The sequence below is a fragment of the Chiloscyllium plagiosum genome, chromosome 2 (assembly GCF_004010195.1).
Source record: "Chiloscyllium plagiosum isolate BGI_BamShark_2017 chromosome 2, ASM401019v2, whole genome shotgun sequence".
NCBI classification, from domain to species: domain Eukaryota; kingdom Metazoa; phylum Chordata; class Chondrichthyes; order Orectolobiformes; family Hemiscylliidae; genus Chiloscyllium; species Chiloscyllium plagiosum.
In genome coordinates this window covers 120,229,651-120,247,210 of record NC_057711.1, presented here as the reverse complement: position 1 = coordinate 120,247,210, position 17,560 = coordinate 120,229,651, and the positions used below count along the sequence as shown (strand labels likewise).

The 17,560-nt window shown below is 39.8% G+C and overlaps 1 protein-coding gene across 10 annotated transcripts in view; it reads left to right on the top strand.

Annotated features, from left to right (window-relative positions):
* The window catches only part of bnc2 (basonuclin 2), a 519,175-nt gene that overhangs the window by 249,324 nt on the left and 252,291 nt on the right, over window positions 1–17,560 (top strand). For 5 of the 10 annotated variants that reach the window (XM_043717569.1, XM_043717577.1, XM_043717560.1 and 2 more), the window contains one exon: window positions 3,725–3,841. The exons of the other annotated variants lie outside the window; for them this stretch is intronic. In XM_043717569.1, coding sequence (XP_043573504.1) covers window positions 3,725–3,841 — 117 coding nt within the window. The remainder of the gene's footprint in view (window positions 1–3,724; window positions 3,842–17,560) is intronic. 10 annotated transcript variants of the gene reach the window in all.

Sequence of the window (17,560 nt, the reverse complement as noted above, 5' to 3'; positions counted from 1 at the left end):
GTGTTGCTGAACAAAGAGACCTTGGAGTGCAGGTTCATAGTTCCTTGAAAGTGGAGTCGCAGGTCGATAGGATAGTGAAGAAGGCGTTTGGTATGCTTTCCTTTATTGGTCAGAGGATTGAGTACAGGAGTTAGGAGGTCATGTTGCGGCTGTCCAGGCCACTGTTGGAATATTGCATGCAATTCTGGTCTCCTTCCTATCAGAAAGATGTTGTTAAACTTGAAAGGGTTCAGAAAAGATTTACAAGGATGTTGCCAGGGTTGGAGGATCTGAGCTACAGGGAGAGGCTGAACAGGCTGGGGCTGTTTTCCCTGGAGTGTCGGAGGCTGAGGGGTGACCTTATAGAGGTTTACAAAATTATCAATTTATCAAGTGGTGCAATGGTTTTTTTAGATTACTTAGTGTGGAAACAGGCCCTTCGGCTCAACAAGTCCACACCGACCTGCCGAAGCGCAATCCACCCAGACCCATTCTCCTACATTTACCGCTTACCTAACACTACGGGCAATTTAGCACGGGCAATTCACCTAACCTGCACATTTTTGGACTGTGGGAGGAAACCGGAGCATCCGGAGGAAACCCACGCAGACACTGGGAAATATGCATACTCCACAGTCAGTCGCCTGAGGCGGGAATTGAACCCGGGTCTCTGGCGCTGTGTTAACCACTGTGCCACCGTGAGGGGCATGGATAGGATAAATAAACAAAGTATTTTCCCTGGGGTCGGGGAGTCCAGAACTAGAGGGCATAGGTTTAGGGTGAGAGGGTAAAGATATAAAAGAGACCTAAGGGGCAACTTTTTCACGCAGAGGGTGGTACGTGTATGGAATGAGCTGCCAGAGGATGTGGTGGAGGTTTGATTTTTCGCAATTAACCTGACCTTGTATCTTGTCAAATGCCTTTTGGAAGTACATTCACCAGTTACCCTTTATTTAGAGTACATGCAATTTCTTAAAGAACTCCAATACATTTGTTCAACGTGACATTCCTTTCACAAAGTTTTTGGCTGTACCTGATCACTTTGAATGTTTACAAATGTTTTGCTTTAAGATCTTTTAATAATAGCTTCTAACGTCTTTGATAGATCTTAAGCTATATGGCCTGTCATTTCTGCTGCTGTCTTTGTTTTCTGAAAAAAGGAGTTATATGCAGTATCTTCCATTCTAATGGAACTTCCCCAGTTGCAAGGGCTTTGATCAATATCACTTAGAATCGTAGAGATGTGCAGCATGGAAATAGTTGCTTCGGTCCAACTCGTCCATGCCGACCAGATATCCTAAAATAATCTAGTCCCATTTACCAGCACTTGGCCCATATTCCTCTTAAACCCTTCCTACTCAAATGTCCATCCAGATGCCTTTTAAATGCTGGAATTGTATCAGTCTCCTCCACCACCTCTGGTAGCTGATTCCATACACGCACCAGCCCCTGCATGAAAATGTTGTCCCTTAGGTCCCTTTTAAATCTTCCTTGGTGATTGTAATTTTCCTGAATTTTCCCCTCCACTTTTTTGCTTCATTGCTAGTTTTGAGATGTTTCTTATGTACTTTACAGTAAAGACTGACACAATATACATACTTAATTTGCCATCTCCTTATTTTAATTATTAATTCCCCAGAGTCATTGTCTAAAGGCCTAATGTTTGCTTTATTAACTCATTTCCCTTTTAAACTCTTACTCTCTGTTTTTATGCACAGCATCATGACCCATCCTTGCAGTTTTTATATTCTGACCAATCTTCTGCCCTGCCACCCAACTTTGTTCAGTTGACAGATGATCTGTTTTAGGGTTGCCTGAGGGGCAAATGTTGGCCAGGCCACTGGGAGAATTCAAATAAAAGAAAAATACTGAAAATCTGAAATAAAAACAGTAAATGATCGAGAAACTGAGCAGGTCTGGCAGCGTCTGTGGAGAGATAAACAGAGTTAATGTTTGGAGTCTGATATGGCTCTTGTTCTGGAGATCTAAAGTTTCCCCAGCGCTTTGTTTTTATTCCAACTGAAGAACTCCCCTGATCTTTGAAATAATAGCCACAAAGTCTTTTACATGCAAGATTGTTCTACGTCTTACCCTCAAAAATGATATTTGGTGAAAAATAAATAATAGTTAGCCTGTTAATTAGAAACAATTGATGATGCAATGTTGAATTGTTTTGGATAGTATGCATGAATTTGGCATGAATTTCCTTTTAAAATCCAGGCAAGTTCCATGTAAAACCAAACCTGGGAAAGTGGAAGGCAATAATATGAAACGTAGTTTAAACAACGTACAAGTTTGTAGTAGACTCCAAGCAGCAATTTTCGCTATGCAGATGATTCCAGTAATTATTGTGCAGATATTTAGACATGGTTTTGGATTTCTCCCTCCTCATCTATACCAGTGTCACTTTTAAGAGAAGACTCTTTCAATTTAATTCCTTTGTTTCTTCACACTTTTTTTGTGAAATATCTTATTCCCCCTTTCTTCATACTTTCTACTTGGCCGAACCCCACCGCCAACTGATAATTAAATGTTATTTTAACTAAATGAATTTTTATCATGAAAGTCTGTAATTAATTACATGTTTGTGTTTGTTGAAACCATATTTTACAGACCACATCCTAGAAAGAACAGAAGTCAGTGTTTCAGAAGTTTGTTTAAAGACTGAATTACACGTTCTACCACCGCACCCATAACTGAAAAATCTAAGAGCAGATTTTAGTGGTTTGTTGGAAACACTTATCATTGTCCCAGAGCATCCGGAATGCTGAACTCAAAACTCCATTTCCCATCAGTCTGATAGGAGGAAATATTTGAATGATTTGGTGCACCCTCAGTGTGTCCCAGCACTGTCAGTGCTGTAGCCTTGCAATCATTCAGTGACTGTGTACACAAGAGGGTGTGAGCTATCAGTGTGAATAGTTCAGTCTGTAGAGATCCTGGTCGAGGTAGAGGAGTAAGTAACGGGGAGTAAGAATTCAGTCTCGACAATAAACCTCAGAGTATGAGCAAGATGTGTGTTTTAATGTGTGTGTCAGTATACCTGCGTCAGTAGGTACAGCAACTTATATGCCACTGTGCATGTGTGTATTAGGAATGTGCACATCAGTTTTTGTGTTTTTTTTTCAAGGTCTGTATAAATGTCAGGCTATGCCAGTGTATATGTGTGTCAGGGTGTATGTTTTAGAGAGAGAGAGTGAGTGTGTGTGTGTGTGTGATCATTATCTCATGGGTTGTTAGAAGTCATCACATTAAGAATTACTGCTACCCACACAGTGAAGTGACCTGCATTGATGGACTATTTTTCCTGGACTCCACACTATTTTAGAATATTAATTCCAATAGGCAATGAATTCAAGAATGTTGGTTTCATTATTTGTGGAGACTGATTATATTTGATTTACAAAGACTCTTTTGTGCTGTTTTCTAAAATGCTTAGAAGTAATTTGTTTTGCTTTAATTTATATTCTTGTTACAAGATGATTAATCACGACTAACACTTGGAGCATGCACATTTAAGGGTGACATATATGCTATTGTTTCAACTCCATCATCATTTGAGCAGTTCAGAAGTATGTGATTGAATACTGACTGTGATAACATACGATAATCAGCTTTTACCTGTAGAAAAGAGAGAGAGAGAGAAGAATTAATCTCTGTCCCATTTGTAATGATTGGCTTTGGGAGTTTTGTGTCACTTTTGGACACATGGAAAATATGCTCCTGATGTCATTTCCTCTTGCAGCTCACATTCCAAGTCAGAACTGTAGATCAACTTCAAAGGCAGTCAAGGTACAGCCACGCTCTTTCAAACTGCACACAGTCTGGATTGATTGAGAACTGGAAGGTACACCACATGGGAGTAAGTGTTGCTAAATATTAAGTATCATCAAGCTATAATAGTTGTATTTGTTTCCATTGTCTTGCAATGATAATTTGAGGAATCCTCAACTTCAGTGTCAACTCTGTAATTATGGGGGGAGAAAAAGATACATTTTGCCAGAAAGTACTTGATGTAGGTAATGGACCTTGCAGTTTCACTTCTGATAGTGCCAAGACTGCTTGTAATTCACAATGTTACTTCCTGTGCATATAGTAATAAGGAATTAATGTGGCCTCGGATGGACAGGACCATTACACCAGTTTTTGTCAAGCTACTTACAATATTTGTTAGCCTTTCTTGTGGGAGATTTTAAATATTGGCTTCTTCATTTGCTGTTAGATCTTGAAATAGTCAAAATTCTTCGCAATCGATTTGACAAATATCCTGTTGATACTCATTGATCAGCCTGCTGCCAGGGCAGGATTAATAATGAACTTATTTCTGATTTTGATGCAACCTTGCTGAGTTATGTCAGCTTCCTACTGTCCCAGATGCCCCTCATTGTGCTGCTATACCCAGTTATCCGAGAGTCCTGGAGTCCTACAGTCATGGCCATCGATGGCACAAAAGGAGGCCATTCAGTGAATGACTCCATGCTGGCTCCCTGCAAAGCTCTTCATTCTGTACCATTTCCTTAGTTGGTCCTCATAGCCCTGAAGTTTATTCCCTTCAAGTGTCCAACTAATTTCCTTTCAAAAACATTGATTGTTTCTGATTCCATGTCCTTTGTGTAGGTAGTGAGGTCCAGGTCATTGATGCTCATTGTGTAAAAGAAAACGTTTTTCCTCCTAAACCCAAATCTATGTCCCTCTAAGTCCTTGTACAGTTAAATAATGGAATATGATTTCTCAGTCTACCTTATCTAAACCTGTCATAATCTTGTACACACCTATAAAATTTCCTCTCTGTCTCCTTTGCTTCATGCAAAACAACCCCAACATTTCTAATGTAACAGTATTATTAAACACCCTCTATCCATGGAACAATTGTGGTAAATCTCCTCTGCAATCTCTCAAGGTCATTCAGATTTTTGCTAAAGTGTAGTGACCAGACTAGATACAGTATCTAGGTCAGGCCCAACCGCAACTTTATGAAAATTCACTATAACTCCCCAACCTTTGTACTTAATTTCAGCTTCATAAATAGAGGCATTTTCAGATGCTTTCCTAATCACTTAATGTGTCATGCCACCTTCAATGGTTGATGCACATGCACCTCTAAGTCCATCTGTTCCTGAATTTTCTTTAGAATTGTACTACTAATTCTCTATTGACTATCCCTTTCCCTTCTCACAAATTACATCACTTCACACTTCACTGTACAGCATTTCTTGTTATTAAAGTTCATTATGACTTCTCTATCCATTCCGTGAGCCTACTTATCCAGATAATTCATATCATCCTCAATGTTTGTCACATCACCAAGATTAGTATCAGCAGCAAATTATGAAATTTTAATGCAAGATCCAAGTCTTTCATGTATAACAAAGGAAAGTGGCCCTCTCACTGATCTTAGAGAATTCCTCCATCTACATTCCTCAAATTACCATCTACCAAAATTTCTGCTACTTTCTGTTTTTAAATCATCTTAAAATCTGTGCACTGGCCCTCCTTTTCTATAAACGCCAACTTGTTAACTAGCCATTTATGTTCTCCTTTTGTCAATCACATTGTTAAGTCTATACAGACACCATCCACCACATTATCTCCATCAACCTTCTCTATTACATCATTAAATAATTCAACCAAAATATTTAAACAATTGCTGTCTTTCACAAATCTGTTACTCTCCTTTAATTCGATATCTCAAATTGCCCATTGACTTTATTTTTACATTAGTAAAGAATTTCAAAATCTCTCACTCTACTGGTTTTAAACCAACTGGCCTACTTTCTCCATCTTTTCCCTTACTTCCTCTGACATGTCTTGAAAGTTTAAGTAACCTCTTCCATTGTTTACTGCACTGTTTCTTTACAAATGGACTTTTACAAGCAGACACAACTTCTTTATTGTTGGTTTGTTTGTGTACGAATGAAGATTGAGGAGATAACGTGCTATTATTTTGATACAAGTACAAAAATAGGTTTTGGAATTAAATATTATCACTCGTGATGAATTTTTATGTATTGCATTAACTATCTGATTGAAAAAGTGAACATTTTTCTGGTGTAGATCCTTGATGTCGATTGGTAACAAGTAACCAGTGGTCAAGTATGATTCTACTGAAGTGTAGGGATGAGAATATCTGGTTGCAAGTTTGCTCGTTGAGCTGGAAGGTTTGTTTTCAGATGTTTCATCAGCATATTAGATAACATCATCCATGAGCCTCCAGTGAAATGCTGGTGTTATGTCTCACTTTCTGTTTACGTGTCTTGGCTTCTTAAGGTGAGTGATATCATTTCTGGCTCTTTTTCTCGAAGGATGGTAGATGGGGTCCAAATCAATGTGTTTATTGATGGTCTGGTTAGAATGCCAGGCCTCTAGGAATTCATGTGCATGTTTCTGTTTAGTTTGCCCTACGATGGATGTGTTGTCCCTGTCAAAGTGGTGTCCTTCTTTGTGTTTATGTAAGGATATTAGTGGTAGTGGGTCATGTCACTTGGTGGCAAGTTGGTGTTCATGAATCCTGGTGGCTATTTTCTGCCTGTTTGTCTGATGTAGTGTTTGTTACAGTCCTTGCATGGTATTTTGTAAATGACATTCGTTTTGTTGGTTGTTTGTACAAGGTCCTTTTAGGTTCATTAGCCGCTGTTTAAGTATGCTGTGGGTTTGTGAGCCACCATGATGCCAAGGGGTCTGAGTAGTCTGGACGATGAGAATATCGTTCATTGTGTGAATTCCCTCTTTGATCTGCTATAATCAACTGAACAAACATATTGTTTGATCCTTTGGTTAAGTGTTGGGCATTGGAATGAGATTGGGATGGAGTGAGATTGAAGGTTTTGGAAGATGATCTACAGTTACATTGGAATGAGAGATTCTGATAAAAGTTGCCTTGTGTTCTTTGGATCAGGTTTGATTTTCAGGTTAAAAATGAATTAATTTCAAGGAGTTACATTTGTCAAAGGAAATCCTCAGCAAAAGGAAAAAGAGCTTGCATTTATGTAACACCTTTTCAAGACCTCAGGACATTTCAAATCATGTTACACTTTGAAATACCTTTTGAAGTGCAATCCCTATTATAATACAACATGGCACTTGATGTGGTGGCTAATTTACACCCAACAAGGATTCCTCAAACTGAGATATATGACCAGATTATCTGTTTTAGTATTGTTAGTTTGAGGATAAATATTCATCAGGAGAAAGTGAGGTCTGCAGATGCTGGAGATCAGAGCTGGAAATGTGTTGCTGGAAAAGCGCAGCAGGTCAGGCAGCATCTAGGGAACAGGAGAATCGATGTTTCGGGCATTCCGGCATTCCTGAAGAAGGGCTTATGCCCGAAACGTCGATTCTCCTGTTCCCTGGATGCTGCCTGACCTGCTGCGCTTTTCCAGCAACACATTTCCAGATAAATATTCATCAGAACACCCAGGAGAATTCTACTACTTTTCTGTAAATATTGCCAAAGGAATATTTTGCATCCACCTGTAAGTGCAGTTGCTGCCTTAGTTTTATGTCTCATCCAAAAGATTGTGAATCCAATTGTGCAGCATTCCTTAAGTACTACACTGGAAGTGTCAGTGTTGTGGACTGGACCAAACCCCCTCAAAATATATTAAGAAGTTAGCCTAGACCCTCCTTTTTTATTATTTTGAAGGTAAGTGTAAGGCATTGAGTTCCAGATAGAATTCGATTGGTCAAATTACTCAACATTCAGCAAAACATACTTTATTTTTACACTACAGTTAAAATACAGGCAAAATAAACATAAAGTAATTGGCTTAATTGTAACTATCAAAATGCTTAACAAAATTTTATATATATAACTACTGCTAATTAACTGTTCTAATACAATAACATCCTTTAAACACACCCCTGGCAAAGGCAAATTCAGTAAAAATATCTCACGTGCAATTCTAGCAGCAGGAAGAGAACCCCAGCTTTTAGCTGTAACAGAGAGGACAGTGAGTGCTTCCACATCCAGCTTCAAGATCCTAGGAACTGCTGAAAACTAAAACTAAAAATCCTGGTTCTGTGGGAGTTTGACCACCCACTCAGGCTGCTTCTATTGTTCCAAATTCAAAGAAAAACCTAAGGCTTCAGCAGCTGTTTCCCTTATTGGCTTCAGCATATCACTCAGCACCGCTGTCTCAACCTTTCTTCAGTTTATCAGAACTGTTATGTGGGATAGTCAGACTCTAAATCTCATTTTCTCCCTCCTCTAAGTATCAGATTATTATTGGACAATGGTAGCAAGGGATGCACAGCAAATACAGATAAATGCAGTTGAATTACAACTTAGTCAAGATGTAACTGGATGAGGGGCAGAATGTGTCACAGGTTTACTGGGCTGAATGGGCCTTCTGTTTTTTCCCCATCTTCTCATGGAACGTGAGTGCTACCAGTTAGATTGTGCTTTTGTTGCTCATCCACATTTATCCTTGAGAAGATAATTATGGCTGCTTTCTTGAATCACTGCAATCCATTTGGTGCAGGTGCATTTATATTGCTGTTAAGAAAGAAGTTCCAGGATTTTCACCCAGCATCAATGAAAGAACATGGGTGTAGCTGCAAGCCTATGAAATAGTTCTGAGGGGCCTCGGAAGGTGGTGGTTTTCCTATGCCTCTCCTGGCCTTCTGAATGTTTTGGGTTTGAGCAGTGCTTTTGAAGGAGCCTTGGTGAATTGCTGCAGTGAAAATATGTTGTTTTTATGATCTCGGTTTTCCATTTCAATTTGGATATGGCGACCACATGAAATTTATAAGCTCCCCCCCTTTTGAAATCTCCTTTAGGACCACATCAGTTTAGTGTCAATTTGGGAGATGCATTGGATATTGCTGCTGGCAGACAGTTTGAGTCCCTCCAATATTGTCTTTCCTTTACTATTCCACGGGTTAATCTACTATCCTCCTTGTGGCCTTTCCTAAAATTAAATTGCCTTCAAGGTTAAAATAATAGCATCATAATTCTCTCTATAAATATACAGCTGTGTGCACAATTAGTGTACACCTGCAAAGTTCAGCATGCACACACTTGCAAAACGTTAAGTGCTTCGATGTAAATTGCTAAATTAAAGGTATCCGTGCTTTTACTGGAATCAAGCAGCATAAAGTAGCTTTGCCTGATATACCTGCCAAATCTGGCACTGACTATCCATATGAGAGCAGGTCTATGGAGCATGTCTCTGTCTCCCATAGCTGTTTTCATGGTTAGTTTTGTTGCTTTTCATTCTGACATGGAATTTGAATGCAGAATGGTCTCTGTGAAAGGCATTATTCCTTGCTCAACCTGTGGCCAACTCTTTGTGTCTGTGCATGTGTCTCTGAAATCATCAGCAGCTTGTATATCTTTTTGCTATAATTATTGCGTGTTCCTTGCTCTTTGTCCCGCTGATCCCTTGTTCAAATAAAAAGCCCAGTTCGATGGGAATGTGTGCTCTATTTAGTTTGTGTGATTTATTGAGTGACTAATAGCTGTAGGGTCTGACACTGAGGTGTACCTCGGCACTTTGTTCAGTCTTTTCTCTCTTGCTCTCTGCCTGCTTCCTATGAGCAGGAGACAGCAGCAGCTGCTGCCGTGAGCAGATCAGTTGAGAGCTGCCTTGGCTTGCCTGAAAACATGTCAGGCTTTACAGGTTTGTTGTTTTACACTGAGGGTGCAGCCATCGTCTAAAAGTATTGATTCTTTTCTTGTACTAAGACAGAACCTGTCAGCTAAGCAGCCTGACCTCAGTAGAGCGCAGACAACTATTCCCCACCCAGACAGAAGGACAAACCCCACAGGAAAAGTGCAGGCGAAATATATGCCGATGTCCGTTTCAACACAGAACACACAGTGAGCCCAGTCTCTGTCCTCGGAGGGGGCCAACAGTGTCTCTATACCATGTCCACAAAAATGACAAGGCTTCACTTTTTGCAGGAATTGCTCTCAGAAAGAAAAAAACGATGCCTGAGATCTTTCAATTTTTTTCTCCTTTTGTTTCCAGGATTTGAGGGAATGAAGAGTTTCCTGTAATGCTGTCACAACCTCAGTGTCCCAAAGCATTATCTGAAGAGTACATTTGAAGTGTGGTCACTGTTTGTAATGGGGGAATGTGACAGCTAATGTATGCACAGCAAGATTCCCCCAAACAGCAGTTTGAGCACAGCCAGATAATCCATTTTAGTTGTTGGTTGAAGGATAAATAAACCAGGAGTCATGTTTCTGGTTTGCATCTCATCTGAAAGGCTGCATCACTGGCAGTATAGCATTCCCTTAATACTGCAGTGGAGCATCATCCTGCATTGTGTACTTGGGTCTCTGAGGTTAGCTTTGATGTGTTACCAACAGAGTCAAGACTGACATCCTCAAGAGATTTAGGGGAGTGAGAGTGGAAATTAGACGTCACAAGTTTTTGCATCCTTTAATTTAGCCACCTTTTTAGACTCATCCTTCTATATTTTTCAGATAGATGACTGTAGAGTTTAGAATTAAAAACTGTAACTGATGGAAAGGCTCAACAGAACAGATAGCATCTGTAGAGAGAGAAATAGAATTAATGTTTCAGGTTCTGGTCTGGGATCATAGAATGGTTGGGGTACATTTGAGGCCATTCAGTTTGTCACACCTGTGTCAGTTGTCTGCACAAGCTGCTCTCGGTCAGTCCCACTCTCCTGCCATTTTCCCCAGAGCACTAAAAGTTTATTCTAGTTGGATGATTGTCCAATTCTCTGCTTAAGCCACAGGTGTGCCTTCCCCTTGCAGCCTTCGGTGGGGGATTTGAGAACCTAAATGCTCATAACATAAAATGTTTTCCTCATTTTGCCATTGCTTCTGCCAGTCATATTGAATTGGAATCATCTTGTCTTTGTTCCTCTCATCAATATATGTATAAACATTGGAATTTGGAGCAATAGGCCACTCAGCCTCTTGACGGGGTGGAAGTGAGGACTGCAGATGCTGGAGATCAGAGTCTAGATTAATGTGGTGCTGGAAAAGCACAGCAGGTCAGGCAGCATCCGGGGAGCAGGAAAATCAACGTTTCGGGCAAAAGCCCTTCCTGATGAAGGGCCTCTTGAGCCTGTTCCATTATTCAACAAAGTTGTAGCTGATCTGATCACTGCATGTTTCCACCTCCCCCAATCAGTTTCACTTCCTTACTTATTAAGAATCAATTTGACTCTGCCTTCACTGTCTTTTGAGGACGTGTTCCAAAGTATATGATGCTGTGTAATTAAAAGTAATTCTTCTAATCTCTGTGATAAATGGGCAACCCCTTAATTTGAAACAATAACCATATTCTACAGTATATTGTTCTATTTTATTCTGGATCTAATGGGACAATGATTCTGTCTAGAACTCTCATGACTTGAACTTCCCTCAAATTGCCTTTTAATATTTTCCCAGATGACCAATCACGCTTTCTTCAATCTGTCAAAGTAGGTAAAGGTCCTCATTGCAGGAAGCGTTCTTTTCTCATTCATCTTCTCCAGAACCTTCATATCCTTTCTGAAGTGCATTACCTATATTTAGACACATTACCTCGAATTAGACACATTTGAGGTTGAAAAAGAGTGCTTTTGGAGAAGTTCATTGTAATTTCTTGCTGTTGTACTATTTATGAAGCCCAAGAGCATCTCAAATACTTGATCAATAGTTGTGTCAATCTGTCCTTCCACTGTAACAACTTGTGCACATGTACTCTCACATCTTTCTGCTTTTGCTTCATCTCTTTCTAGGTTTATACCTTTTTGTTTAAATTGACACTATTTGTTCTTCCTTCTAAATGGAATTGCCTCACACTCCACTGTACTTAGATTTTGTCTGCTGTATATTTACCCATTCTCCCAGTCTAGGAGAAAGTGAGGACTGCCGATGCTGGAGATCAGAGCTGAAAATGTGTTGCTGGAAAAGCACAGCAGGTCAGGCAGCATCCAAGGAGCAGGAGAATCGACTTTTCGGGCATGATTCCTGAAGAAGGGCTCATGCCCGAAACGTCGATTCTCCTGCTCCTTGGATGCTGCCTGACCTGCTGGCCGACGTGTGGCTCCAAACTCTCAGCAATGTACTTGATGCTGGACTGCTCTGAAATGGCGAAGGAAGCCACATAGTTAAGGGGCTGTACTGCCAGGGACATGCACATCCCATGAAAGAATAGGTTTAAAAAACATTCACCACATCACCCTCATGAACCCTCTGTTAACCTCATCAAAAATGCAATCAATTTAATGAAACACTATTTGCCTTTAACAAATCTGGATGACTTTTCTCTGACCTTTTATCAGAATTGAACTGAAAGAAGGTCAGTGAGTACATCTGATTATTTGCGAAACTATTAGTTATTTCTGATTTCTAGCATCCGGACTATATTGCTTTTGTATCAATGTTTGATTCCAGATCCCCAAACCCTCAGTTCAATAGAGCCAGTATTTTCTGCATTCAGCAGAGATCACACAAATAGGTTCATTTCCTAATATGCAAAAATTAATCTTGAGTCACGTTCCCATAGGACATCCATGTGTCTACGAGCTAATCTAGGAATTGAACAGTGTCATATTACTATTAAAACAATCAATTTTAACTTGTGTTGTAGAGCACTTTTAACATTGTTAAATATGCCAGCATTAAAAATCAAAATTTAACACCAAATTGGTCAAAGAGATTTGAGGCAGATGACCAAACGTTTGGTCAAGCTGTTAGGTTTTGAGGAAAAAAGGAGATGTGAGATCCGGGGAAGGAATTCTAAACTTTAAAGCCTGACCAGCTGAAAACCAGGAGGTAAATGGTTTGACGTAGAAAATGGGAGATGCTCAAGAGGACAGAATCAGAGGAGATTTCAGAAGATTGTATAACTGGAGGAAGTTATGAGGCCCTGGAGAATTTTGCTGATGAGAATGAGAATTTAGAATTGGTACATTTTGTGTCTGTAAAGGAAGCAAGAGTATCATGGGGAATACCCCTCATGTGAGCACATAAGCTGTGTGACATTGGAGCATGAATGTTGTGCAAAAGGGAAACCGTATATGAGGCCAACCAAGACAAATTGTGAACTATTAGCTCAAAGATTTGGAGACATGGAAGCTGCCTTGCTGCCCAGATATGGAACTAGTAAATGCAGAACAACTTGTCACCACAGGTAGTGCCTGGTTTCCAAGCCCAGTGATTTCAAGTTTGAAAATCTGTTCCACAATTTTATTTAGTAACTTGTATTGTTGGGAATTGTTTTTTGATCTACCAAACATCTCTTCACTAAACCTTTGAGAGCCAGTTATGCACATTCTCTGGAACGCAAATAATTGTTGGTGCAACACTACTTACCTTTGGGACTAAGTGCCAATTCATTGGCAGCTACGAAATAAATTGTTAGGCTCACTGCTCCTGCCATTTTGTAAGGGGTAAATGCTGGAGTACAGTTCTGTGGGAACTGACAGTACATCAATCTTAAAAGCGTGCCTCATTTTTGGCTGGCTCTTTATCAATGTGAGATTTTGATGTTGAGTCCAGTCTTGTAGTCAGTTTTTCAGCACAAGTCCCTGCAGTCAACAGTGGGCTTATTTTCCCCTTTCTTCAAAGGGAATACATGCCATCGAATGCAATGAGAGTTGAACTACAGACAGCTGCAAGAAAATCTAATTAGAATCACTTGACAGAGCAGGATAGAAAGAGAGCCTTTGGGAACTACTCCATTGTTTTCACTCCCACCTCTTTCCCCTCATGGCCCAGCAAATCTCTCCTTTTCAAGTATACATCCATTTCCTTTTTGAAGATTTATGTTGGATCTGCTTCCACTGCCCTTTTAGACAATGCATTCCAGATCACAACTTGCTATGTTTTAAAAATGTAACTCTTTTATCTTCCCTCTGGATTTTATTGTCAATTATCTTGAACTTATCACCTCTGGATGCCTACAATTCTGCCAGTGGAAACAGTCTCTCATTAGTTATTCTACCAAAAGCCTTCATGGTTTGGAACATTTTTTATTAAATCTCCTCTTGTTCTTTCCTTTGACCACTGCCAGCTTCTTCATCACCAGACTCGTCACGTAACCAATGAGTTTGCATTACACTAAGTTCCTCAGCAGATCCAACATCAATTCCCTGCTCCTCTTTTCCTTTCATTGTATCTCATATCCTTTGTAAACAAAAGAATATTCCCCAATTTTTAAACTGTCAGGGGTACTTCAGAGCTATCACTTGCATTTCCAAAGATTTGTTTGTTTATTGATGCTGATGAACAGGATTTGATGTTTGACAAATTTCCAAAGGATTTTCTTGGCAGGCTTTGGAATACTGTTGTCTTAGCACTCAGTAAGTGAACAAAGAATACTTGAGACTGTTCAGAGCTTCCAGCCTTTGGACATGTATCTACCGCACAGAGGCTAAAGCTATTTTTGGAAAAAATATACTATTGCAGTTTTGGTGAACTGAGCTCAGAGTTATCAGAATTGCATTTGGTTCATCTGGCTGTGCTTCAGCTACTTTGCTTAGTGCACATTGTCATCATTCTGAAATGACACTAGACTTTCCCCTATTTAAGCAAATCTTATGCAAACCTAAACAACTTATTTCCCATGTTTCAACACATCCAATTAACACCTCAAAGTCATAAATATTGTGGGAAACCAATGTGCTGGTTTTTGCATATAATTTCATTTGTAACTAATTCTTGGATTGAAAGTATAATAAAGGCAACGGACAGAATTGATTCAATGCTTCTCCTGTTCAAATAAATTCAAATTTAAAAGGCTCCTATCTCTTAGATTCTGTGTTTCCTCTTAAGCTCGAGCCAAATACTGAAGAAACTTGTGGAGATTTCCCAACCCTGAGTAACATTATAAGGATGTGATCTCTTTATGGCTTGAGATTTATAGACTGCAGACGACAGACCCCACTTCCTTAAAAACCCCTGAGTGCTACTGTCAAGGGATTTTTGAATTTGAATTAATGTATTGTATGTCTGCCACAGGAGCTATCTGCAGATCACTGCAGAATCATATTTGCTTAATATTTTCACTCATTAGGACAGAGCTGATAAAATACAACCACCAACAACAGTTTTCTCCTGTATTTAATACACCTAGGAAATATTTGGAGCTCTCCTGCTGACAAGCTGTGAAAATAGTGATTATAACCTATTTCTGTGTTTATCTTGGCTCAATAAGAATTGCGATTTTGGGTTATTGCTAATGAGGAAGCTTGTGCCAAAGCATAAAGTTGATCAAAACCTTGGGCAGGTCACTCACTTTCTGTGCTTCTTGCTACCACGTAATTTAAAAATACATTAATTAATTCATTTGTGCGTCCTGCGCTTCACTGGTTTATATTGTGTTGTCCAGTTCCAATTGCCCTGGAGATGGTGGTCAGCTGCTTTCTTGTACCACCACAGTCCATGAGTAGATACACCAACAGTGCTGTTGGGAAGAGAGTGAGCTGTCCCAATGGCAGTGAAAGAAAGGTAATATAGCCTTAAGTCATGATGGTGTGTGGCTTGGGAGGAGCCTTACAGCTTGTGTAATTCCTATGCATTTGCTGCCCTTGTCCTTCTAGTGGTAGAGGTTGCTAGTTTGGAAGGTGTGTTCTAACGAACCCAGGTTGTCTTGCTGCAGTGTATTTGTAGAAGGTATGCACTGTTGCAGTGATACATTGGTGGTGAGCAAATTATATTTAATTTGGTGGGTAGTATGCCAAAGAAGTGAGCCGTCTTCTGCTGGATGCTGTCAAGTTTCGAGTCCTGTTGCATATGCACTGAACCAGGCGAGTGTAGAGTATTCCATCACACTCACGACATGTGCCAAGTAGATTGTGGATGGGCCTAGGAGAGTCAGAATGTTAGTTATGTGCCTCTGACCTGGTCTTGTAGCCACAGTATCTATATGACTGGACCATTTCAGTTTCTGGTTGATGGTAATTCCTGGGATGTTGATAATAGAGGACTTGATAATGATAATGCCAATGAAATATCAAGAGTGATGATTAGACTCTCTGTTATTGGAGGTAATCATTGTCTTGCTCCTGTGTGGTGTGAATGTTACTTCCCACTTATCAGCGTAATTGATATTGTCCAGGTCTTGTTGCATATGGACTCATGTCCCTTTGCTCTCAGCTCAGGAATAATTTGCCAATAGCATGACAAAATCCCATATATTTGCATCCTGCTGATTTGTTTGATTTTTACATTTGCTGCCAATAAAATTTCGCAAGTGGGTAAACTGAAAGACCTGAAGTGCAGGGACATACAATGGGAGAAGACGGATACAGTTCTCCTGGTAGAGCGAGGGAAGAGGTTCTGCGTCGGCTATATGAAGAGTTAGGCAGCAAATTAAGAAGCAACATTTCTAAGATAATCTCTGGATCATTAGTTTAGCCATGGATAAATTGGCAAAGGGCCCATAAGATTATAGAAATGTATGCATGGCTCAAAGATTGGTATGATAGGAGGTGTCCTAGTTCATGTGATACAGGCATCAGTACTGGGCAAAGTGAGGACTGTACCATTGGGATAGTTGACATATGAACTGTGCTGAGGCTGGAGTTCCGAATGAGAGAAGTAGACAGGTTTTAAAACTAAATAGTGGAGCAAGGCATCAAATTTGACAAGATGTGGTAGATCAAAGATAGGCTAGAGAGAAAGTTAATGATAAGAGAAACGATAAACAGATTGTGATGGGAAGTGATAGAGAATACAAATGAAACAATAAATCAATAGACAAGGCTTGAGGTTACGAAAATAATAAAAGAGGAAACTCTGGGAATATACATAACATTTGAAATAACGCGTATGAACTGATAACAAATAGAAACAATTAAGTACAAACTGGTAGCCATTGCAAAGAAGTGGCAGCAGGATGATCAAGATTGGGATCAGAATTTTGAATGTTATGTTACATTTAGGAAGGACAGGATGCTTGGAAAAGATGGAGTGATGGATCTGTTAATTCGTGAATAGAGAAGGGTGGTCCAAATTCAGGAAATCGGAATGTCGAAGTAGTTCAGATAGAGATGAGAAATGATAAAGGAAAGAAATTACTTGTGAGAGTGGTGTATAGGCCCCTAACACATGGTAGGATGGACTATAAAAGAAACAAATAATGGCAGCTTGATAAGACTGATTAATGACCTCAAGCTGGAACTGCCTCTGATTGCAACAGCCATATTATGATTGAATTTCTGTTTCAAATCAAGAAGAGTACGTCCAAGACTAGTATTTTAAACTAAAATAAGGGTGATTTTCCAAACATTTCCCAAAATTCTCCATTCAGAGCAGGTTCTATTAAATTGGAAAACAGCAAGTGTAACTACTTTATTCAAAAATGAATGGGCACAGAAAACAGCAGACTGCAAGCCTGCATCCTTAACATCCTGTGAAATTGAAGATGTTAGAAACTATAGAACATAGAACATAGAACATAGAACAATACAGCACAGAACAGGCCCTTCGGCCCACGATGTTGTGCCGAACATTTGTCCTAGCTTAAGCACCCATCCATGTACCTATCCAATTGCCGCTTAAAGGTCACCAAAGATTCTGACTCTACCACTCCCACAGGCAGCGCATTCCATGCCCCCACCACTCTCTGGGTAAAGAACCCACCCCTGACATCTCCCCATACCTTCCACC